Source organism: Erigeron canadensis, chromosome 8 (assembly GCF_010389155.1).
Source record: "Erigeron canadensis isolate Cc75 chromosome 8, C_canadensis_v1, whole genome shotgun sequence".
NCBI lineage: Eukaryota > Viridiplantae > Streptophyta > Magnoliopsida > Asterales > Asteraceae > Erigeron > Erigeron canadensis.
This window is the reverse complement of record NC_057768.1, coordinates 856,923-884,473: the sequence shown is the minus strand read 5'-3', so window position 1 is coordinate 884,473 and position 27,551 is coordinate 856,923. Positions and strand designations below refer to the sequence as shown.

Sequence of the window (27,551 nt, the reverse complement as noted above, 5' to 3'; positions counted from 1 at the left end):
GGGGGTGTATAATCTTTAATAAGAAGTATAGATATATGCCCCCAAATTTGATTCCGGTTAAAGCCCCAAAAACGTTAAGCCAGCACTTTTCGAGAGTAAAGCTCTTCATTCCGAAATCACCAAATATCCCACCATGAAATAAAGACCGGTTCTAAAGCCTTTTTAGTGGACAAGATTGTCATGTTTTCTAGCTTGTCCAACATATCAATCGGCACTAGTGAGTTGAAATCAAAACTAGCTAGCTATTAGGCCGGCCATTTTTAGAAAGAGGTCCAAACCATCTTAGCAACCACATAATCCATCATGACATGTATAATATTTTCCACGTGAAATGCACAATTCGGACATGATACGGAATTAGTAACCAAACCTTTATGACATAACTTAGACCGATAAGTAGGGAGCCGATCCGATAAACTCCACTAGACGTGGATGTTTACCGTCTTAGGCAAAAATTTGATCCATCTAGTTTGCACATTAGAAACTGGAAGATAGGACTGGTCAAGGCATTAATTCTATAATTGTTTTTGCTGAAAACTATTCCATTGAGTTGATCACCTATATTAGGCAACCTCCTCTTAGCTTGGATAACATCCAACAAATTTTGTAATAGTATCCTATTTACATCAATTATCCTTATATTAATAACTTACATTATTTGTCACCACCACCACACCGTAGTCACTATCACCATCTCTGTCACATCTTGCGTACATTCATCTAGTTTATAAAACATGGAAAAAGGGTTCAACTAATTTTTTTTTCAGCAGCAAATAGAGGGTTGAACTAATGGTTTGTGTTTGGATGTACGTGTTATTTCAAAATGAATATATAATGTATTTGATTTTCAAAAATAACAACTAATAGCCATCCATAACAAAGAGTTAATTCCTTTACAATTAATTGTCCTCAGTTTTAGGGTGTTTTATTTTTTTCCCGAAACTCATTATCCTCTTCTTTAAATTCCACTATTTTGATTTTGGGTAGATAATTCAAAGGTAATCAATAGCACTATCATTGTTAATTTTAATGATTAGCTCCTTAATTTTAACTAGTCGGAATAACAAAACTGGAATGACAGGTAAATTGCTGAAAAATGATAGAAATCATTTCCGAGTCATTATTCGATTTGGAACAAATAAGGGGTTATTAATCAATGGGTTGCAACACATAAGGAGATGTAAAACATCATTTAGGTATGACGGTTAACAGTGACGAGATTACATGTAATTTTTACGTATTTTAAATTGATTAATGATTTTTTTTAATTATCATGAAATATAATTTCCTTTTAGGAAAAAGAAAGCGATTTGCTCTAAGGGACAACTTAGTAAATAGGAGTTAGATTGAATAAAATGGATTTTAACTTTGGAGGATTCGAGTAAATATAATAGAAAAGCAAATTAATTACGTACCATGGATGTGAAAGGCAACACTATGAAAAACATAAGGTGGTTGTTACAGCTTCACCGTTCACATGTACACTAATAAAGCATGGATCTAATTCCAAATTCCAATTTCAAAAAACTATCATTTATGAACCACATACATAAAAATTATTTGATTCCAAGCAAGCAATGTTGAATATATTTGATTCTTCTTGAAGATTAACGTACATCATGAATTATGCCCTTAGAAAAGCTAACAATTCGTGAAACTCATTGTGTGTGAATGCAATCGATCCGTCTTTAAATATTTCTTTATATATATTAATTTCGTCTTGTGTAGCGTTCGACAAGTACATACACTATGGGATCAATTGTATCTTCTTGGATGAAATCACTAGTAGCACCAACCAAGCGAGTCACCCAAATCTCTGATTGGAAGGTTTATCTAAAAAAGGAGTCGAGAAAACCATCTCGATTGACGGTGATATATTTCTTTGCATCATGGTATTCCCGTTGTAACCCATTAGAACCTGGCCTCGATTACCTTGCTTCCAAATATACAGACATTAACTTCTTTAAGATCGATATCGATAAGTTAACGGTACGTACATATTTACTGTATTATTTACGACTATATTCATGAGAATCATATCCTATATCTATCCGTGGACCTGTATTTTTTATACTCCGTAATATAATTTTATTTATAATGGTTGTATATTTGGGTTTATACTTGACTGCTTGTATCTTTGTAATACTAATGTTAAAAAATGGTAAAAAGTGAACTAAAACGTCAATAATAACCTATTACACTTATAAAAGAATTAACATTTTATATATTAAAATTATGGGAGTACATATTTGTACCACACTTTTTAATTGTTACACCATATTGTACAACTGACATAACACACCGTACAAGTCTGTAATGCATAATTATGGTAGATTTATTAAAATATGTGGTACGATTATCAATTCCCTAAAATTATTCCTTTGGATTTTCGCATAACAAAATGAAAATTATACGAGTAATTCACCGAAATATTTGTACCAACAACTCTTATCAGAACCCAACAAAAAATTGTGCATTTTGTATGTTTAAAGAAAAAACTAACAATGCACGTACCGTTACTATAACTCTGTAACTAAGTATAGTTTATTGACGGTTTAATAATATTAACATTTTCTGAAAATTTACAAAATCAGGAGTAGGCAAATGAACTCAACTTAAACCGGCAACATTTGGAAGCCCAAGCCCTATACGAGAGAGCAAAATGAGCCCATATGAAAATAAAAGTACCCTTTTATCATTACCTTATTCTATACTATAAGATATGCTAAAAAATAATTAATTTAATCATTTACTGATCTATCACAATTTTCATACCTTAAAATTAAACCTTATTGATATACTTTAGGTTATCGTTAAATAATATTTTAGGAGCTGTACTTAGAGTTTATAAAATAATTGTATACTTAGAGATGAACTCTAGTATGAAAAGAACAATATTTTTATACACAATTACAACCTTTATTAACATTTCTCATACTTTTATACTCGTATTTAATTGACCCTATACCATATATATATATATATATATATAAGGGTGAATTATTTTGAGAACCACTAAAAAAAACGTGGGAACCAATCTCAGCCCCCATTCATCAAAATCAAGAAGGGTATGATTGTCATTATGAAAAAGTCCACATCTCTCTCTTTTTATTAAATTAATAAAAATATCTAATTCATTAAAAAACTTTTATCTCACAAACCGTATATCGTTAGACGGAAAAAAGGGTGGTCTTGAAATTTCGTCCTCTTTCATTAGATATGCAATTCGATATACTTTTAAAGATTTTTTCAATTTCGTTTTTTTCCCCCATCCGTTCATCCTACACATGTGTAGGTTCATCCAAATCCTACACATGTGTAGAGATAAATAAAAACCACTAAAAGGTTCATCCTACACATGTGTAAATTCATCCTACACATGTGTAGGTTGAACAAAAATTATGATTCGGAACGGGCTTCGCCCTTAAGGATATTCATAAACCAAAGCTAGTGGGGCTGATAGGTCATTGAGGGTGATAGGTCATAGGGTGATAGGTCATAGAGGGTGATAGGTTGTAGGGGGTGACCGGTGATGGGTGATCTACCTAACGGGCTCCGCCCTTAGCCGCTATGTCTCCGCCATGGACTGAAGGGCTTCGCCCTTGGCTGCCATGGCTCCGCCATGGATTGACGGGCTCAGCCCTAAACCTTCATTGTTGTGTACATATGTTCATTCATCTTACACATGTGTAGGACAAGTGGAAAACACTAAAAGGTTGATTCTACATATATGTAAACATCAAAAAAAATAATAATTTACACATGTGTAAGATGAACGTGATGAAAAGAAACGAAACTTAAAAAGTCGTCAAAAGTATGTCGAATTGCATCTCTAATGAAAGAGGACGAAATTCTAAGACTACCCATGCTCTTCTTTTCGTTTAACGATTTACAGTTTGTGAGATAAAAGTTTTTAGTGAATTAGATAAAATTATATTAATTTAATAAAGTAAAAGAGTAGAAAAAATAAAAAAAAGTGACACAAATACCCCTCTAGTATTGGGAGGGGTTTTTGTTTTTTATCTAATCCATCCATTTTTTCTTATCCAAGGGTGAAGAGGGGTTCTTGAGTTTTTTTTTTTAAGACCATAAACTATTTATCTATTACTCCCTTTATCAAAATTTCAAATCATTGTTTGAAAGTTACACATTTTCAAGATTGCAAATACTAATACTCCTTTATAGGAAATACTCATTTTGCTTGTATATAATATCTTTCTTTCTTAAATACTTATATTACACCCTTTTATATCAATTACTTACACTATTCGTCATATACTACCAACATACACCATCACCAGACATTGTCACCATCACACTGCGGCAACCACCATCACCATCACTTCCCTGCATTGCACGGATACTCACTTAGCGTATATTTCTAGCATGCTTTTTGGTAAATATTATTGTGTTTCAACCAGTATATTATTAATTATGACTAGGACGACGCTCTTGGATTGATACATGATGTCGTGATGTTTACTTGAGCAACAAGTGTCATCTTTAATTTATGTTTTATAAATCCCATTTTTTTCAACCGTAAGTAATTAGATTTTTAACAAATTGATATAGATACCCTTTGGTCCAAGTTTGCACAACTTTGTAACTTTAGTTGTGAAACTCATTAGGAAGAGAAACTACATAAACAATAAGCAAAGTACGTAACAACAGTTAAGCAATCGTATAATGCAACAATACTTACGCAATGGTATTGATGACGTACCTAGCTTAAACACTATTAATGCTAGTAAATAAGCCAAAGTTCACTAATGCTAGTTAACCCAGTGCAGGTCGCTGCCAGGTCGCAACCAGGTCGCTGCCAGGTCGCAGCCATGTCGCTGCCAGGTCGCAGCCATGTCGGTTGCTTGGAATAGCTATGGCCAGCTATCTAGGTCGTAGCCCTCCTCCTCCTGGCCGCAGCTTGCTCGCTACTTGAAATGTGGCCACTACTAAAACTCTAGGTTGGAACTTCATGACGTCGGTTATAGCGACATCTAACAAACCCTGCAACAACATTTGTCTCTTCCTCGCAAGGGATAAATGCTTACGTATAAAACGACACACCGAATAACGTCTCTCTGCAAGACGAACGTCACAACTTGGGACCAATGTATACGTCTACCTGCAAGACGAACGTCACAACTTGGGACCAACGCATACGTCCACCTGCAGGACGAACGTCACGGCTGGGGACCAACGTGCTGACCTATCCTCAACCCCTATAAATACCCCTTCATTGGCTTACTTCTAGGACTAATGAACAGCACACAAAAATACACACACATTCTACACTTGGTGGCGTGAGATCAACACCTTGATTTCATACCAGCTGGGAATCGCTAACAAGTCTAAAACATCTCTCAAACCCCTTTTTCCTTACAAGATTAACCCCTAGACCTTAAGTGAGAATCCTTGCTTAAACAGGTATAATGCGCTTTTTCATATATATACGCGGAAGAAATTTACAACATTTAAAGTATGTTAACCTAACTTGAATACAATGTTTAACTTTATCACTAAACTAATTAGTAAGTGAATCTAGACTTGCTAAGATTCGAGATTTATTTTACAAATACGACATATGTAAAATGCATATAAATTACAGTTGGTAATTATTCACCAGCAAGAAGGATGTCTTCACCCAGTGTTGTCGTCTATACCAACGAAGAATGACAACATCTTCGAGGCTTGGATATTGATGTGAAAGTAGTTGTCAATATTTCATTATGAAGGACTTGACATTTAATGATTTTGTCTTCCTCTTTTACCATTCAACTCATTGATCTTGATTCATGCTAGTTGTTGATTTGCCGAGGCTTCAATGAAGTTTGTTGTCGTCCACAAGTTATCTAAGCGATTTTTTGTCCTAACAATATCTAATAAACCCTTATATCCAAAGTCTTGTTATATTTATTGTTATCAAAACTATCTATTTTTCACCATCATCGATCATATATGTAAAATAAATTTCAAAAACTAAAGGTACGTAAAAGATAGATAGTAGAATATTAAGAAGAATTAAAAAAGAAAAAAGAGTAGATGGATGAGAATCTTCTGGTCCCATGTACCTTCTTGGCAGAGGCGGTATTAGAAAAAAAATCTCAGAGGGGGCAAAATTAAAAAATCCGTAAAATATAAATATAAAAGGGGTCAAAATGTTAAAAACCTATAAGAAATTTTTTAAAATCGATGAAAAATTTGAAAATACATGACAAAATCTAAATTTTGAGGGGGGCAATTGCCCCCTATGTGGTACCGCCCATGCTTCTTGGTACCCAAGTAAGTCACAATCCTCACACATGGATCACAAAATATAGTTTTCCTACTTACATTTGACAAGTTTTAAACATGTGACTTCTAATCTTTAAGTGTGGCCTCATGTGGTCATATGATGGTGGTACCACTGATATTTCACTCCATTGGTGAAAGTAGAATTAATAGTACATAAGTAAATCCAATTAAATTCACAATTCTGCTATTTGTAATTTTAGTGACGGTATTTAATTCATGTAACTGTGTTTAGTTGTGGAAAATGTTTTTTATTTTTAATTTCCCAATTTTTAACAAATGGAAGGACTTTTTTGTTTTAAAAAAAACAAAAGGTTTTTGACATGGGGTGAGGGGAGGGAGGAGACGATGGGTGATGGGAGGGGGAAAGTTAATATATATTCAGTTTTATAAAAGATTTGGAAAATTAAAAATGAAAAGTAAAAAATAATAAATAATTTTTTTTATTTCCCGTTGAAAAATAGAAAATAGGGTCTTTTGTTTTCTGGAATTTTTTTTAAACTATAATTTAAACGCGTTTTTTGTTATTTATGTTTTCTTAAAAAACAAAAATGAAAAACAAATGATGTTTTTCCCAACTACACGCCGTCAAATTGTCTAACTAATGAATTTTCCGACTTGATAGTATTGTAACACACATAATATTATAGGCGGTACTATTACTCAGTTTGGTAACAATAAGTTTTCCTTTAGGGTCATGTTACAAACCAAATACCAAATATCGTTTTTAAATTATCGAGTTGTGCATACGGGTTCTAACCTAGTATACATATATGTATGTATGTATGTATGTATGTATGTATGTATGTATGTATGTATGTATGTATGTAGTGAAAAGTTATTTTAAAAACCCTAAAACTTATAAGAACTTTTAAGAACTTTTTAAATCAAGTTTAATCTTAATCATTCTTTACATGGTAATTTTTTTTATATTGTTTTTGAGTTATTTAGGTACAACTTTGGATTGTATACTTATGTATAGACATGGATTATCATCACTTATACAATTTTTGGAGACATGAATTTTATGAGTACATGTGCATGAATAATGATATCATAAGATGTATGCAGGTCGATCCTATGTGTGTAAGTATTTTATAAATTAATGTTTTTATGAGATTGGTGATGATAAAATGTATATAGTCATTAGCAGTTATATAGTAATATGAATATTTGTAAGCAATAATATTAGGAAATAATTTTAATTTAAAAATGGTTCTTAAAGGTTTCTGTAATTGTTGGGGTTCCTAGTATAACTTTTTCCCATATAATCCGTATACATTATAGCCCCTGAACTATTATTACTTTTATGAATGAGTAATATAAGTATGAAAAGTTTCTTTTCGTACCTTGTTCTTTCATAGTATTATGTAATGTTAATTTTTGAAATATTATGTTTTTTAAGTATTATGTAGTGTTATGGTTTCAATATATGGAATGTGTGTTTTATTTTAATATTATTTGTATGTTAAATATGTATGAATAAGAAAAAAATTGGGTACGATTGAGTAGGTGATGGTGTGATGCCATCAAATTGGATAAAATTTGAGTACAATTGGATAGTTTTGAGTTAAATAATTTTTGTTAGACAGAGACAATGTGACAATTTGGGTAGGATTCCGTAATGATGAACCACTGCCCCACCCCCTCTTTTTAGGGTCATACACTTACCAATAACAAAAATAAATTAAATATGTTGATCGAAAAAAAAAAGTTAAAAACTATTAGATACTAATCCATACTCTTATGGTATGTAATAAACGTTGTTACGATTTATTTTCTCTATATAAAAATTTAATTGCACAATATGTATAATCAATTCGGTACTTTGTGCGGGTATATTATGACTAGTATTTTTTTTGAACGGTATTTCTTTTAAAATAAGTATTATGACTAGTATAATATATGATTTCCAGTTGGTAGCCCGTCAAGTTGGTGACCATGCATGTTATCGTACATGTCGGTTGAAAGCCCAATTTAAATTGCTATTCTGATTATTAACTTAGTCGTTCATTTTGTCGCAAATTGATAAATTTTATTGTGTAGGGTGTGGCAAAGAAATTCCAGGTAAATACACTGCCTACTCTTGTAGTTTTAAAACAAGGAGAAGTAGTGAAAATAATTGATAGTGACAAGATTGACGTCATAGAGAATATGATCAAGGAAGTGGCGGAGACGGAAGCTTCAAAACCTGCTGCCACTAACTGATTTTACCAATTTTCATTCTATTTGTTCTTCAAAGTCTTCATGCTAAAAGTTTGTATTGAATAAAGAATTAATGGTCTAAATTTTTAGATATAAAATTCCAAATTATATTGCTTGTATTAAAGTGTGTCACTACTCGAGTTCGGCCAAAGAAGTTTGTCAAAATATTCCACATTATTTCATGGGAAGTGATATTTACACGTGTGTTTTTACTTTTTTTATGAAAATTGGGCATAGATTTATTTTTGTACCCCCATCCCTCATAAACTCTAGAATAAATTACACTTTTTATTCTTAAAGTTAACACGTTTTTCACTTTTGATCCCTAAACTTTAAAAATTATAATTTTGACCCTAAAGTTAGCCAATTTTTTCAATAACCGTCCTTTGGCCTTACGGCGTTAAAAAAATTACCGTTAACGTACGCACGTGCTAGACACGTGAGGCTATTAATGACATTTCACCTTACACCGAGGGACGAAAAGTGAAAAAATAGTTACTTGAGGGACAAAATGTGAAAAAATAACTACTTGAGGGACGAAAAATGAAAATCATACATATAAACTTATTCTTCCATTCTTTCTTTTCTAATTGTCTTCTCCAATCATTTTTACCAATGGAATTTTCCGACTTTGAATCCAAATCTATACCACAAACAAAATCATTTACTCAAATTCATGACATTCAAAACACAACCAATCAAACAAATTATAGTTCAAACATGTCAGTTATCTTTTTTTTTTTCTTTTCTAAATTTTGATTTTAATTGAAAGGAAGACGATGGATGGTGGTGATTCTAGGTGGCGGCGGTTGGTTGGTGGTGAATGTAGACGGCGGTGGTTGGAGGTGACTGTAGATGGCGGTGTTTGGTGGTAATTGTAAGCGGTGGTGGCTGGTGGTGATTGTAGGCGGTGGTGGCTGGTGTTGATTGTAGTGGCGGTGGCTGGTGGTAATTATAGGCGGCGATGGCTGTGGGTGGCAATTGCTCGTGATGGTTATAAACGGCGGTGGCTGGTGCTGGTTACAGACGGCGGTGGCTGGTAGCGAGGCTGTTGGTGGTGGTGATTGGAGAGGCTTGGGGGTAAAGAGAAAGTAAATGTCTAGTCGGGAAATTTCATCGGAAAAGATGACCGGAAAAGAAAGAATGGAAGAATAAATTTACTTGTATGATTTTCATTTTTCGTTCCTCAAGTAGCTATTTTTTCACTTTTCGTCCTTCAAGTAACTATTTTTTCACTTTTCGTCCTTCAAGTAGCTATTTTTTCACTTTTCGTCCCTCGGTGTAAGGTGAAATGACATTAGTGCCTTCACGTGTCTAGCACGTGCGTACGTTAACGGCCATTTTTAACGCCGTAAGGCCAAAGGACGATTATTGAAAAAATTGGCCAACTTTAGGGTCAAAATTGTAATTTTTAAAGTTTAGAGATCAAAAGTAAAAAACGTGTCAACTTTAGGGACGAAAAGTATAATTTACTCTAAACTCTATTATGCTATTCATCTGAAACCCATGTTTGAAAAATGGCCACCAAGTAAACAAAAAACATGGACAAAATAAAATCAAAAATTAAAAATCAGTGAAATAAAAAAAGCAAATACAGTAAGCCGAAACCAAAAATAATTAGTAAAACATTAGTGCCGAGGTTTTCTATCATTCATGTTGGCCGAAACCGATGATGGAGGTGGAATTTTTCATTTCAATTGATCTCCACGTTGCTATGTAACTAAAATGATGATTTTTTTTATTATTATTATCTTGCTATGATTTTTTCTTAATTGATGTTTGTGTAGTTGTGTTACCTCTTTATTTGTTGGGTTAATACTCATATTGCGTTAACTAACCTGGAGGATCTCAAGTATCAATGTGTATGAGATTAAGGGGATAAATTTGAGGAATTGAAAATTTTAATAAAAATTATTGTAGTATGCGTGAAGAAAGTGCGAGTATTGAACATCAAATCCAAAGATAAGTTCATAAAGGTTTGTTTGTATGTATGTCAATGTCGAATATTATCATTGAATTGATGGATTTGATTTTTGATTTCATTAAAACTCTATTGATTTTTTTATCCATGATTGTATTTATTTGGTGGCAGTGTACAGAACAAAAGGTGTCCTACAAACATGGGAGTTAAATTTGAAAAAATAACTCAAGTAAAAAAAAAGAGTTTTAGAAGGGATGTGGCCATGTGGGTATAAAAGTAAATTCACATGTAATTTCTATATAGAAAGTAAAATAATCGGTGTAAAGATCACTTCCCATTATTCATACTCCGTATTAGATTAGAAAACAACTGGTATTAATTATGCAAACATAATATTAAATATAAAAAACATTTTGTTGAACATAAAGTGATAAAGACCTTAATAAAATAAAATACAAAAACTTCTAATGCATTAAACAAATACCGGCACAACATAAGATAAAAATTTAAAACATTCTTAAAAAACAAACATATATTTAAAGATGTACAGATTTACAATTAAAATATAAAAAAAAAAGGTCATAGAAAAGCACCCACATATATTTAAAAAAAGAGACATTAATTTCAAAAACCTTTCAAAAACCTTTTTAAATCTCTTTTAGATTTTGATAACAAACTTTTTTTTATGTTTGAACTAGATTATGAACCCGCGTATTACGCGGGAGAACACATCAAAAATATGTATTAAATAAAAGTAATGATGGATGTTAAGACATATAGTTTACAATTGATTTTTGTTATAAAAACTTGTTTTGTTTGATACAATTATTTATTTGATAATTGAATATATCAAGATAAACTTAGCTGACGAGTCGTTTCAACTAATAAAAGTCACAAACAAAACGTTAAGATATATGGCTTTTCGAAAATTAATTTTTTTAAACATCTTATGTCTTGTATAATTAAAAGATAAGTGTATATCTATTCATACTTTAACACTTTACGCCATAATGTACAACACTATATAAACATACATTTAATTAAGCTCATTACAAAAAATATTTTTAACAAAAGTTATTTTTGACTTTTTTTTAATAGCTATATAGTGATTAATTATAAAGTCATAACTTTTTCAAATATTTATAATATAAATACTTTTGATTTTGATAAAGAAAAAAAAGTATATTCATATTAAATAATTAAATAGCCATTGTTTAATAAAAGAAGTTGTAATACATCAACAATAAATATGGTAAACATTTCCCATTAAAAGTCTTAGTAATTGTGTGATTATGACATTTGCTAACATCAATAGATAAGATTAAAAGACAAATTGACGGTTACACTTGTCATGTAATTGTGATATTAAGAGGATTATTAAGAGAATTTGTAAGTAAAATTACCCATAACTTTTTTTTAACTAACTACCTGTTTACATCAAATAATTTTACGTTATATCATTGTCAAAGATGGAACTTTGGTTTTTATTCCAAAAGGTAATAATTTTTACAAAGTGAAATAACCCCATATTAGCTTAAATAAATAGAATATTAAGCATTTAATCTTATTATGAATTCTATAATCATCTAAAAAGCTATATATATATATATATATATATAATCAGAATTCTATATACATAACTTCCTATGATTATTTGCGTATTATAGATGACAAAAATATAGTTCTTGTAATTTGAATAGTTATACACAACCAACGAAATGGTAATGTGGATTTATGTATTCCTTTGTCGGTTGCCAAATTTAGTTTTTATGCTAAAATTGTTATCAAACTAACCTAATTATTAAATTTCAAAATATCCTTTATAACGGCTTTTTAAAATTACTAACGGATCATAGGCTACAATTTAAATGTGCCACCAGCAGCCCATCCGATCATATTTCAATAGAAAAACACATTAGAAGGAAACCCAATATTATAAGAAAATTTATTTTTTATGAGAATTGAACCCATAACCTTTTAATAACATAATTATTAGTTTTGAAAATATATTTTTAAAAAGTGATTTAAAATTACTAACGAATCATAGGCTATAATTTAATTATGCCACCAGTAGCTCACCTGATCATATTTCAATAGGCAAATACTTTGGAAGAAACCTATAAACATAAGAAAAACCATTTTTACAACATTTATCCACCAACTACTAAAATAAGTAAACTACCTCATTTTTACATCAATTACCTTTACATCAATAGCATTACTCGTCACTGCCACCAATCACTACCACTGCTACCATCGCTGCCGCACTGCATGTTGTTAATTGCTACAACTAAGAACATAATCAAATCTCATGAATTTCACGGGCACACTTATAGTAACTCTCTGAAAATTTATAATATAAACAATAATTAGAATAAACACATTGATCAATTTATGTTTATATCAAATTTTAAGATTAGATAAATAAATATTAAGGCATAAGCTAAAATCATATATAAGTTATACAGATTAAAAAGTATTTCAAAAATAAAAAACATAAAAGTATTCAAACTGGTTAGTAAAATTCTGAAGCATACTCTACAAACTAAAATTTTGAGTTACAACGGAAAGGTAATAATATTTCATTAAGATAAATATGTGTAAAAGAATATGAGGAATATCATAAATAAAAAAATTATACATCCTTATCTACATAAAAAAATATTAATCTTTAACTGTATCTAAAAAATCACATTAAGCACACACACAAAAAGAAAAGAAATTTAAACAAATAAATATCCAAATTTTCTTTAGTTATATTAATAAATCGATGGATAGATTATATATTATAGTAAAGATAAAATATCTTACCAATTCAATGTTAAAGATTTATAAGGTATGTTGTCAGGCTGAAAATTGAAAAACTATGATTTGTTCAGAAATAGCTGAAGTTCAGTGAAGATACTTGTAGAGAATTCTTGAGTCATTCTGAATAAGTTCACTGAAGCTTCACTTCAGATCAAGATCAGCCCAAACTGAAAGCATTCATTCTGAAATCGAATACTGAAGAAAGAGAGTCATCTCAGAAGCAGAGCCCAGAGAAGATTCTATCTGATAGAAGACTGAAGCATCTCAGTGTAAAGTACTTACAACACTTTACACTGATTACGAGTAAGCCTTTTTACTTTATCTTATTTATCCAGTTATTTACATAACACCTGGTAAAGTGATAGATTGAGTAAAAGGTTGGGAATAAAGTGTGAAACGTCACATTAAATGACTTTCACACTAAACCTTAACACACACTTTTAAGGAATCAATTTGAAATCCTTAAAATGTATCCCAACCAAGTATTGTACGACTAAGTCCACATCAGCATGGACTTTGTCTATAAATACAAGGCTTCTCACAACTTGCAAAATGTTGAAACTTTTGACATTACAACTTGTGAGATATACTCTAAATAATTTTTACGAGTATTTCCAAGTTATTTAGATCACTTTTATTTCAAGGTTGTTTAGATATTTTCGCACTTGTGATTATATTTGTTCCGCAACAACCTTTGTATTTGTTTATATCAATAAATCAAATACATTGAAAAGTACATCGTGTCTCAATGTCATATACTTGATTATAAACATTATTTATATAGTTTCAGCACTTTAGTTTCTTGCTATTTACTTTCAGTTATTTACTTTTTTGTTAATATCCATATCTGGATCGCATTCTGAACTGGTCATCTTCCTAGTACAGAATTGCTTGCCAGCCAGGTTTACTTGTCATTCATCTTGATTTGAGACTCACATATGTAATTATGTAGATCCACTAAAAAGAAATGTATTTAGTATTTAATATATATTAGTAATTTAGGAAATGAATTTAAAAGAAGTAGGTGATGTAAGGAAAATAATCCATTGGCTAGAATTTAACCTTGCTTTTCATCCAAAGGTTATTGTTTTTTATAAATGAATTTAAGATGTTGTTTTATTATTATCGGGAGATAGTCGCGAAGAAAAAAATAAAAAATAAAAAATATTGAATCATGACCTTTTTTAATAACAATTCTAAGCAAACAGGTCAAACAATGGATTACTCATGTACAGATGTATCCATACATAATGCATTGATTTAGATCGATCATAAATAAAAAGTTATCTTTATTTTAAAAAAGAATAACAACTTTTTTTTTATTTAATAGTTTCAAATTAGGAATATTATATATATATATATATATTGCCGGTAGAGCAGAGAAAAAAAAAAAAACTTAACTTTTGATCTGGACTATTGAAATTAATAAACAAAATAATTTGAGCCTTTAAGGATTGCAGATATGGTAATTAATTAATTAATAAACTAAAGGTCAACTATCTAATATATATGTTTGTAATTATAGTAACTATTTAATACTAAGTACATAGTAATTACGTTTAAAATGACTTGTGTATTTTTACCATAACCATGATAATTATATACTACATGGTAATTACTTTCAATTTAAGCAGATTTTATGTACGAACTAAACATTAACTTTTGATGTCTATCAACCCCGTACGATGTACGAAGGAACTATATTTATTATACGATTGGTTTTATTTTAAGAGAAAGAAAATATAATTAAATAACTGATAGCTAAAACTTTTATTTTATGAAAATAGACATTAACTTTAATATTAAATAATAAAATTAAAAATAAAAGAAGATGCATCTATGATATATATCCATAAGTTCCATCAAAACAATACATAATTTTATTATATGTATGTTATATATATCTAATAAGAAAAGATAAAGAGTAAAAGATAAATTATAAATTTAAAAAATAAAGAAAAAGTGACCGAGAGAAAGAAGCGGGAAAAATTATCCCAAATTTTATTTTAAGAAAAGCTCTATAATATGGTTGACGGGTTAACTGGTTGAATTTAATTCAAATGGGCGTGTGTTATCGGACCAAACAAATTCGTGGGTCGACCTATCAAAAGATATTATATAATTTTTTGTATTTTTGGGTTAACGGGTTGACCTAATAACCTAAAAGATCAACCGACCCCGACAAAAAAAAATCAAATTGGTGGATTACCGAGTCAGATCTTACGACCCTAACCCAATTTTTCGTATCGGTTTCAAGTTAAATTTTGTGTAAGGTCGAGTATTATAATCATAATATATATTACACCGACTCTATATATGTTATATAAAAGGTTTAAGACTTTATTTTAACATTATGCTCGATGTGATAATAAGCTTTATTGTTAGATATAAGTCTCTTAAATTTACTTGGTAACCCGATCACCGACCGGGTATTGATCTAAAAAATAAATGAAACTTTTAATCTTAACCATCTAAATTCATAAGCAAATTAATTTAGGCCCTTTTAACTAAAAGTCAAGTTGACTATTTTAAATATGGTAACTCTTTTATTTCATTTGATATATGCTTTCATAATTATAGTAGCTATTAAATAGATAGAACATGGTAATTATATACTACATGATAATTACTTTCATATGACTTGCATGTCTAATGCACAATCCGATTTTTTATATGTATTTCAGTTAATCCATAATTAGAACATTAGAGCTGATATATAAATTAAATCTAGATGCATCATGATGTATTTTAACAAAATATATAAAACTTAAATATTGAGAACATAAATGCATAACTAGCTAACTGCACACTCAACAAATATATAATACTCGAGATTATAATTACTGTCGGTTGTCTATCAACACATAAAATAGTCGAGATTATAAATTAATGGTTAAATTTTATTTTTGCTTCTTTAAAAAAATTTATATTGGTTATGTATCAATGTGCATCACAGATTTTTCTTGTGGTTTTTTTTAAATGCTCTTGATTACAGTACAATATTTTACGATTATTTTGTTTTAGTTTTGGAAGTAGATCAATATGCATTAGTTTTGTTAAGGTTGTGGTTGTTATTATTATTACTATTTTTGTTATTATTATTTTTAATTTTTTATTATTATTATAATATAATATAAAATCCATCTACTTTTGTAAAACATCTTTTATTTAATTTTCATAATTGAAAGTAAGAAGATAAGTTATTTGGGGGGGGGGGGGGGGGTGTTTGCATAACCGTTATTGTCTATAGACTACCTGAGTTATATATTTATAAAATCTAAAATGACATAATTTACATATTTCTGTAGATATAAAGAATTATATATTTAGTTAAGTTATTTATAAATACGTTTTTAAGTTATAATGAGCTTTTCTATTTCAATAAGACTTTTATTAAGCTTAAAATAAGTTAGAAACTTTTTTTATAAAGGATATAGTATACATAGGATGTCGTGTCAGGGTCAACTGGTTCGAATTGACGGGTTAAAAATACCTAACTTGAACTCCACCCGATATCACAATCAGGATAGAAATTTCAACCTAATTTTCTCAAATGGTTATTCCGAAACCATCCCATCGACACAGGATAATCGAGCGTCGGGTTAAATCGGTTGGTGGATTAATTTTAGTTTCAACATGTCATATGGCTTGGTGGGTTTGTTGGTTGGCGGATTGATTTCAGGTCAAACAGGTAATGGATTCTTGGGTCTTATGGGTTAGTGGGTTGACATATTAAAAGTTTAAATAAGTTTAAAATATTTTTTGGTTGACGGGTTGATTTCTTAATTTGAAAGGTCAACCCGACATGAAATAATCAACTTGGTGGGTTAGAGAGTCAAAAATATGCAAGTCTAACCCGGTTTTTTTCGCGTTAGTTTTGGATTAGATCGAGTATTGATAGCCTCAATGTGTTATAATATATATATATATATATATATATAATACTTATATATATATATAAGTGTTAAAAGGTTATCTTATTACGATACTCGATTTATACTAAACTTCATCTTTGTATACTACAGGGCTTATACTTTCCGTTCATTGTTTTTCTACCAATCTTATATCTGGTTTTGCGACGTTTCATGTTACGTCTTTCTAATAAACATTGGATATTTACACTTTTATTAATTTACTCTATCTTTATAGACGAACTTGAACATGTTTCAAGTACTTTAAACATACTTTCACTTTTGTTAATTTATTGGGATACTTGCACTTTCGTTAATTCATTGTTCTAGTTATTATTATAAGACTAAAATGACAAATGTCATCCAAAAAATGCGTACAATGTCGTTCAAATAATGACAATTCTGTTATAATACGTCAGTTGATTAATTCAAAACTTTTATAATTTATACTCGTTCCGTCCCACTAGAAGTGTCATGTTTTGAATTTTTAAAGTCTTTATTTTTCAACTTTGACCTTAAATAATATTGTATAACACAAATTTATTGTTCTAGTTATTATTATATAGTATCTGATGAAAATTATATAAATTTATTGAATTTTATATATATTTTCATTAGGTAGATTTTCATTAAGTATTGTATAACACAAAAAATATTATATTTAATTAATAAGCAAAAACTTTGAATATTTAAAATATGACACTTTAAATGGGACGAAAAGAGTAATATCTAAAATAAAATCCTTAGAATAAGAATTTAGAAGACACGTTTCGGTCAAATAAATTGACATTTCTCGATCAAAGTATGTTTCAATTATGTTTTAATAGATAAATATATATTCTTCATCAATAATATCATAGTCTTAATACTCGTATGATGTACGAATTGCAATTATCTAAATAACTTTTTCTTTTCGTTCACATTTTTTTATATCCGGTCATAAGTTAACATACTATTATTATTAGCTAAGCTAAATTAAAGTATAGAATATATTATTATAAATGTTTGTATATGTTGTAAATTGAAATTTTTTGATTTAAAATATGATATCTTGTTTGTATATATGTTTCAATTGATAATTCTAAATATGATGATTTATTTACTAATATGATAATTATTAAATGATATTGTTGATTTCCAAAAGTTAAACTATATATTGGTAAATATAGTAACAATATAATAATAAATATTTAATTATTATATATTGCGGTTAAATGCAAATTTCGTCCCTGTGGTTATTCGAAAAACGGCTTTTCATGCATCCGTTAGTTTTTGAGTTTTTTTCATCCCTGTGGTCTAACTTTCGTTAAAAGTCATTCATCCCTGTTGTTAAATCTCCCAACATGAGGACATTTCTGTCATTTTTTCACCTTCATCCCTGTTCTTTGTCACTTTTCAAACATAACCCAAAAATTCTTTGCCAAGATCCATACATTGAATGGATCTAAAAGCAAAAGTTTAATTTTTCAGATTTCATTTTCACCAAATATAAGTACATAATCAAGATATTATTCAGCTTTTTCATTATTAATCTCCCAATAAAATCAATAAATTAAAAAAAAAATCATAACTCCAATGCTAAATATAATCAAAAAGCAAAATACTAGTCAAAATTAGAAAAAAAATTTGGGTTTTGTATAGAAGGGAAATATTAGGAACACCAACCGCAAAAATTAAAGGGGATTTTTAATGGGAAATGAGATCTGATTATATATATATATATATATATATATATATTGTGTGTTTGTGTTTGCTTTAGATCTTTGAAAAAGTGGGAAAAGATGGGAGAAGCAAAAGTTTATAATGATATTGTTAGTTTGTGAAAATGAAATCTGGAAAAGGTGTATCTAGAATTTTGTTTTGATTTGATGTATTTGAGTATGGAAAATTAATCTAAAGTAATTTATGCTTATTGGTTTTCCTTTAGCTTAACCCTCAATCCTTATTAATCCTCTAATTTTTTAAATATTAATTTAAATTAATTTACACTTATTGGTTTTCCATCACTAATTTACACTTTAACTCAATCTAAAACAATTAATTTACACTTTTGATTTCCCATCACCAATTTACACCTTTTAACCCAATTTAATTAACTTATATTTTTTGATTTTCCATCACCAATTTACACTTTAAACCAATTTAAAAATATTTAATTACACTTTTTGGTTTTCCATCATCAATTTACACTTAAAAATACTTTTTGGTTTTCCATCACCAATCTACACTTTAACCCAATCCAAAACAATTTAATTTTAACTTTTTGATTTCTCATCATCAATTTACACTTTTTAACCCAATTTAAAAATAATTAACTTACATTTTATGATTTTCTATCACCAATTTACACTTTAACCCAATTTAAAAATAATTAATTATACTTTTTGGTTTTCTATCACCAATTTACACTTAAAAATAATTAATTTACACTTTCTGGTTTTCCATCACCAATTTATAATTTCACCCAATTTAAAAATAATTAATTTACACTTTTCGGTTTTATTGGTAATCTATAATATAACTCACGTACGACAACAAAAAAAGAAGCTACGATCAACTACAAAAGGGTTTTTTTTTTAATTTACTTTGCATATAATTAATCATTATTATTATTTTTTAACATTGAATTCTTATGTTATTGTTATTATTATTATTTCTTTTTATTTAGTTTGTTGTCCATTATAGGTTCGTTATGGTTTTTTTCTTCAACAACAAAAAATATGACCACATTAGTTCATCTTGAATATCTTAAAACACATGTTAACCATCATCTACGACTCCGTGTTGTGCATGTATGGACTCTTTCGGAGTGGAACAAACCGAAAAAAATCAAAACGTTTGAGATGGTCTTTGCTGATGAATTGGTATCTATTTTTCAAATTATATACTTTACACTTTTAGAAAATAAAAAACTGTAAATTTTTTATTTAACTAAAGTTGATAAAAAAGGGTAAACTGGAATCAATATTTAAATGGAGTTAATTTTCGTATGTTTCTTCTTTAGATTTCGTATTGATTAATTTGTGATATATGACTTAACTAATCTAAATATTATATATTAAATTTTGTATTTGTAACCTATATTAACTCTTAGGATTAACGGTTATATCTTTCTTTAACCTTTTAGATATAAAGTCTAAATTTGCTATGAGTAGGGTTCTGATTACTTTAATATATTGATTTTGATTATTTTGATATCGTTTTGAAAGTAGCTCATTAATGGTGTATACATAAGATATAGATTATATCTTTCTATAAGCTTTTAGATAAAAAGTCGAATCTTGCTATGAGTAAGATTATGATTACTTTAATATATTGACTATGATTATTTTGAATCTGTTTTGAAACTAGCTCATTAGTGGTGTAATTTTTTAGCCGTTGTTATTCTATGTAAGGTGCCCTATTGTTGTGTGGATCGTAATAAGATGTGATTCGTTATGTCAAGAGTGCGGAATCCTCTTGAGATAACTAGATTGCTATTGCCTTTTGCTGATTAATAAGCAATTAACCAACCCAAGGAGATGCACAAGGCTTGTGGTTCGTGTAGGAGGTCACACGAAGGAACAAATAACCTTGATTCGTGTATAATCACTAAGATCTAAAAAGATTAGAAACGATTAACCTAATTCCGTAGATTAGGTCTTGTATTTATACTAGTTAAGTATTGGATCGTGTGGGCTTAGGCCTTAATCGAAGATTAGGCCCGAAACAATAAGCCAATCGACTTGCCTCGTGCTGACGTTAGCACGAGGTTGTTCCTTCATACTGATGACGTCAGCACGAGGGACGACCCTTTGGCTCTTTGTTTAGCTTCTTTTGGCTCGTACATAACATCCAATCATCGTTTAAGTATTCTATGACACTTATAAACCTTGATTCTATGTTCTTGTACCTGCAAAACAATATATAACACACAAACACAAACAGAGATAATATTGAAGTTCAACTGTAATCATTAAATATCAACACAAGTTCTTATTTCAATGATTACAAACATAGTTCGTAAAACATAAACGATAATCAAATCTATGTTGCGATTGTCACAACGAATCTGCATCTACATTCTATCAGGGGAATATGCTACATATTGAGATGGTGTTGAATGTTTTAGTATGATTATTTAGCATGGCGGAACAATTCATCATTTTAGTTTGTGTATGACAGATATACTTCGGATCTTATGAAAAACATGATATCAATTTTAAATACAGTAATACTTTTAGATAAAACCCTTTGAACCACGTTATGTTTAGGATTTAACAAAATAGGAGATGGCTTTGCAAGATTTTTGACTCGATTTTTTTTTATCAAGAATTTGTTTCTCTATCTTTCTTGCATTAGCCGATAAAATCATTTAATCCATGTTTGGAATGTCCTTGGTTGAGTTTCTTTTTTATCCTGAATAATTTTTCTGAATCTGTATGTAAAGATATTTATTCGATTCTTATGGTTAATTTGTTTGGGGTTTATTTTTAAAATTGGATTAAATACATAGAAACACAATAAGAGAATTTACCAGTTTTTCCATGTTTTTTTTTGCTATTTGTGGGGCACTATCATACATGGCTCGGTCAATGGTGAATGGGTGAAAAATTTTAGGAGTATTTTGATCGATGGAGTGGCTATTTAGCTAACAAATTTCCAAGTTAATTTCGGTATATCTATTTAATATATTTGAATTCCAATTTTTTAGCTTTGATTAATATATTTTGAGACTACCCGTCCATTGGACGAACCTGAACACTAGTATGTATATGTATGAAATGGATTATGGGTTATTGGGAAGAAAGAAAGTAAAAGGGCGAAATTCCCCTCACGTGATTTGCACATGGAGGGGAGTTAACAGAGACAGGGACGAAGTCGCACCATCGGGATGAAAAAAAATAAAAAACTAACAGAGGGATGAAAGACCCATTTTTCAAATAAACACAGGGACAAAATTTGCATTTAACCCTGATGTGTGAAATCGAGTCTTAAAATTTATAAACACGAATCACTTAGCGACTGACTACAACACACTCACAGGCAGTGAACCCGTTCGTATGCAATATAGTTAGCTTGGTAAATCCGAGGTCGATCACAAGGACTAAAGTAAAGTAATTGTTAAAATCAAGCAGTTCAAGTAGTAATTCGGGGGGGGGGGGTGGGTTGTGACCGAATTGTCACGTTGCAAAAGTTAGTAAATTCAGTTAGTGTTTGTTTTGATCAAAAATTACCTAAGATAATCTACGTCGAAGACCTAGATTAATTATGTAACCAAACTTTCGTTCGTGAGGTTGTGTGCTTAAAGATCTTAAAAGGTCAGTACACTGAGGTGTCAAAATAATTTCGAAAATATAACGTATTTGTTAGATATTGAATAATCACGTAAAATAATGCTTAAAAGAATGTTGTTATCAAGATAGGACTGTAAAAGTAAAGATCTACTTGTAAAATCTAATAAATGAACCTTTAAAGTGCCAAGATCTTGAATAAAAAACGTTAAAACGTGATAATTCTTAAGAATTCGTTAAGAAACAGTATAAAAGCATAAATTATGATTAATCAAAATAATTGAACGTAAATAAAAAGATTACTTTGTAAAATTTGACCAGAAGTACGCAAAATGGTAAGATATTAGCGATAATCGTAAGTAAAACGTTATATAAAATATATTTAAAGTATAATGCATAAAAGGAGTTAGAACACCGTGATTTGTTGACGAGGAAAAGCCCTTAATCCTTCTGGATTTTCGGCATAAAAACCCCGAGAGGAAGCAATCGTCCCTGCCTTTGTTCTCTTATTAATTAAGTTTAAAATGATTACAATGATGAAGCAGGTTGATCGATCTTTCTAAGTGTGAAAAATAAAAGTAACGAAAGCTGTGTGTGTTTACAAGTGTTTATGAGCAGAAGTGACAATGAGAAAAATTGATTGCCTATGATCGATCAGCCCCTTTGTTTATATAGAGCTAGGAGCTAACTAACTATCCGAAAAATCTGGGATCTTGGAGTTGACTATCCTGAAAATCTGGGATCCTGAGCAGATTCTTTTCTTTGACTTGATTACTTGGTAAATGGACGTTGTGGAGTCATTTCTACACGATTTCAACCATAAATTCCGACTTTGGGGGCAAGTCTTCCGTTTTACTTATTCTTGTACTACTAAGTCAAAGTAATAACGGTCAGATATCTTAGAGCCCCAAGATCTTGGAACCTGAAGATCTTGGAGGTGAAAATCTTAGGCATAACAGTGTTCTCTAAGAATTAATCGGAAAGAGAGTTTTTGTTTGAAAACAATAATTTAAAAGGCATTTATCTTGAATCCGCTCAACCACATGTTCAGATTGCACATAAATGAAGTTCAAATCCAATTAAGTTGACAATGATAATCGTGACAAAATAAAGACACAAACTGGTACCTCCAACGTTTGTAAAATAATTTCAATCACCTAATTAATCAGTTCCTTTGCAAAAGCCGGTACCACCAATGCTTAAAACAATTTCTCTAACCAAGTAGTTTATTTGATTATCGAATTAACAATTGTATCTATGTGAAAACAACGTGGTACCACCAACTGTTAATCAACACGTTGACAAAATGATTCTTTTTATTAAAATAGCATTCACTATCATAGCATGAACTAGTGACAATTGATTAAAGATAATTAATTGAAATCACATATATATTCAACTAGTACCACTAACGAAGAACATATATATATCACCAATATCACAATAATAATTAATAAAGAATCAAATCATCAAGATCTCGACACAAAGATAATTGAAATCAACTTTGAATTAATAAAATAGTGCAATCCTTAAATAATGTCTCACTTTATCAAGATGGATGATAAAGTGATTAACTACTAATATTGAAATAAGAATAACATATCAAAATAATAGAATTCATCGTTACCGAATGCAAAATAACGGAAATCGTTCAATCGTAATGAAGATCTTCAAAGATGATAAATCTGTTGAAAAACTGCTTCAAAGAGCTCCAAAAACGGCTGGGAGTGTCAAAGTAGGTTAAAAGAATGTTTTTGCAAGATTATATAGGTTCCCCAAATAATCCTCCAGATTTGGCACTAGTTGCGGCGCAATGGAGTTGTTGCGGCGCAACTCACTTTGACTTGAGTTGACCGTTGACTTTCATTGACTCGAGACTGGATGGAAACTGAAGGCGTTGCGGCGCAACTTAACTCTCTGGATTTTCATTGCGGCACAATGCTTAGTTGCGACGCAACTTGAGCCTTTTTCGGTTGACTTTTGTTGACTAGCTGTAATCTTCATCCAAATGCCTCAAAAATCATCCGTTAGCACTTATTTCATCTTAAAAATGTCGTTTTCTCCAGAATTGCGTTCAAGTACCCGTTATCTTCTTGGAACACTAACAAATACTATAAAATACGACATATCAAACCCTATATATTATTTTATACTAAGTAAATACTAATGGTTTTAATCAAGCATAATATTTAAAAGAAATGATTTATTTATTTATTTATATATTGGTAAATATAGGGATGGCAATGGGGTGGGGATTGTCGGGGATCTTAATCCCCATCCCCGTACCCGATTTTCACTTGTAATGCCCATCCCCGTTCATCCCCGTCGAGGAATTAAATTACATCCCCATACCCGTCCCCATAGGGTATCGGGATCTTATCGGGTATCGGGGATACCTTTTTTGAATGAACATGAATTATCTTGATAAAAAATACGTAGGTTAATGTGTATTTCGACATTTTCTTTCTATGTATAAACTAATGTATATGTTAAGTAAATGATTAATAAAGTATAACACATAAAAAGTACTAAATAAAAGCTCTAAACTTAAAATTGATTTTAGAATATAGATAAGGACTTAAATTGATTCTAATAAATATATATATAGTATTTTCAGGTTCGGATATGGAGATCGGGGATTTACGGTTTCCCATCCCCGTCCCCAATTCCATAGAGGATTAGATTTACATTCCCATACCCGTCCCCATCCCGGTCAACTCGGGGATTCCCCGGTCAAATCGGGTGCGGGTATGGGGTTCCCCATCGGGTACGGGTATTTTTGTCATCCCTAGGTAAATATAGTAACAATATCATAACAAATATTTAATTATTATATATTATTTTATACTAAGTAAATATAAATAGTTTTAATTAAGTATAATATTCAAAATAAATTATTTATTCATTAACTAGTGAAATTAAGGCTCCTCGTTGTAGGGCCTCAATTATCTTATTGGAGATATATTTGTTTAAAAGAGTGCAAGAACCCAAGAAATAACTCGTATTAGAAAATCCGAATGAAATGTAATGTGACAAAAAATTCAACATATTTTAGAATTAAAGCGGAATCCGATTTGACAAAATTCAAATATTGATACGAGGTGTGGTTACAAAAAGGTTGAATGACCACAAAAAAATGTATGTAAAAGAAACAAAAAAGAACCCATGGTAGAAGACCCGAATAAAATGCGATGTAGAAAAACTCAAACGATGTCGCAAAATCCTCAATATATTCATGTAGCAAAATGCGAATAGTGGTACGAAAGTTTGATGAACCGTGTGAAAAATCCCAAGAAGTAACCCGTAATAGAAAACTCAAATGGGATACGATGTAACAAAATCCAAATATGATACGGGTTGTAATATAAACAAATAGAAACTCACTAACTCGTCGCGCAGGCGATCCAAACTATCTACATGGCGTCATCTAATTGAGCCATTTGGCAATATATGCCACTTGACAACATATTAAAGGAGAGGGTACAATTCATTCCCTTAATATAGGTTAAAAGAGACACGTTTCGCCTCAATATTGCTTGATTTGTCGATTAAAACATTAAAATACTATTTTAGTACAATATATATATTGGTGGATTTAGGATGAAGATATATCCAACACCTATCATGTTGATGTTATATATGAACAAAATGTTCTTAAAGAATAAAAATAATGGTTTTTCTAAAGGAAATGAAATTGGTATCAATAGTTTTGATAGATATTGTAAGTTGTTTAGAGGATTCTCGTCTCATTACTTATTGGACGATTATCATTTACAGCTTTAGACATGAGTAAAGCATCTAATTCCAAAAAAATATCTTTTATGAACCACATATATAAACATTATTTGATTCCTAACAATGTTAGAATATATTTGATTCCTAACAATGTTAGAATATATTTGATTAATCGTGTGCATTTGCTTTTGTAGTGTAGTATTCGACTAGCTAGCACACTACTATGGGTTCCATTTTATCTTCTACAAAGATACCACCAAACAAATTAGAGAAATCACGAGTCACCGAAATCTCTCAAAATTATGATTGGAAGGTTTTTCGGAACAGCGAGTCGATAGAAGCCTCACATCGGTTGTCGGTGGTAGTTTTTTGTGCATCATGGTGTGCCCCCTCCAGAGGTTTAGAACCTGAACTCGATAACCTTGCTTCCGAATATACACACATTAGCTTCATTAAGATTGATGTCGATACGTTAAAGGTATGATAGATCGTTGTACATATTTATCATTTACGATTTTTATGTCAATGAACCTATATATGTCTACGTGCTCATGATCATCATATGTTGAACCTAACTGTTTTTTGTTATATTATTGTTACGATTACACAACTTTTCTATACAAATGAAGAATTACGATATCATATAATTTTACAAAATTAGATAAATTGTTAAACTATATGCTAATATGTTATAAAAACTTTTACATGGAGTTGTATACATCTAGTTTTAATAAATCTTATTCTTTATATACATACTATAAATAATTAAAATTTTTAGTTATTTGATTTAAATACCCGATAAACTCATATATAAAATGTCTTTTTTTTTTTTTTAAACATAAGAAAAAAAAGTGTTGTTATCAAATCATTAAAAAAAATGTCTTATTTTATTATTGTTATCAATTCAATTCATTTAAATTCCACCATATCCTTGGTTTTTTCTAAAATTAGTTTTGAAAAAAATGTATATTAGTTAATGGTTGATGAGCAATCCCAAATTAGTTTAGGAGCCGACTGTTTTACATTTTGAATTTTAATATGACAACCCAAAAATAAGTATTAGTTACTTAATCTAGTCATTCATATTGTCACAAACGGATTAAATTATTGGTGTAGAGTCTGGCAAACCATTTCAAAGTAGAGGCAATGCCAACCCTTGTAGTGCTATATCAAGGAAAAGAAGTGAAAAGAATTGTTGGTGCCAAGATTGACGTCATAAAAGACACCATCAAGAAAGTGGTGGAGGATTACCCTTCCGTCACTATATGATTTTATGTTTTCATTTTATTTGTTCTTTAATAATCCTCATGTTAAGTTCCATATATAGAATCGGAATTGTTGGTATATGTATTAACTAGTTTTGTACCCGCACGATGCGACAGGGCATAAGAATAAAATACTGGTTAAGTA

The 27,551-nt window shown here is 30.1% G+C and overlaps 2 protein-coding genes across 2 annotated transcripts; both read left to right on the top strand.

The window, feature by feature from the left end:
• Positions 1-1,628: 1,628 nt before the first annotated feature.
• LOC122579444 (thioredoxin-2-like) lies at positions 1,629-8,612 on the top strand. Its single transcript, XM_043751624.1, has 2 exons — positions 1,629-1,989; positions 8,335-8,612. Exons 1-2 carry the CDS (start codon positions 1,750-1,752, stop codon positions 8,494-8,496), a joined length of 402 nt encoding a protein of 133 aa, XP_043607559.1. The 5' UTR covers positions 1,629-1,749; the 3' UTR covers positions 8,497-8,612.
• Positions 8,613-26,319: 17,707 nt separating this feature from the next.
• On the top strand, positions 26,320-27,551 carry LOC122579753 (thioredoxin H-type-like). The gene is made up of 2 exons (XM_043751982.1): positions 26,320-26,619; positions 27,258-27,551. Exons 1-2 carry the CDS (start codon positions 26,365-26,367, stop codon positions 27,408-27,410), a joined length of 408 nt encoding a protein of 135 aa, XP_043607917.1. The 5' UTR covers positions 26,320-26,364; the 3' UTR covers positions 27,411-27,551.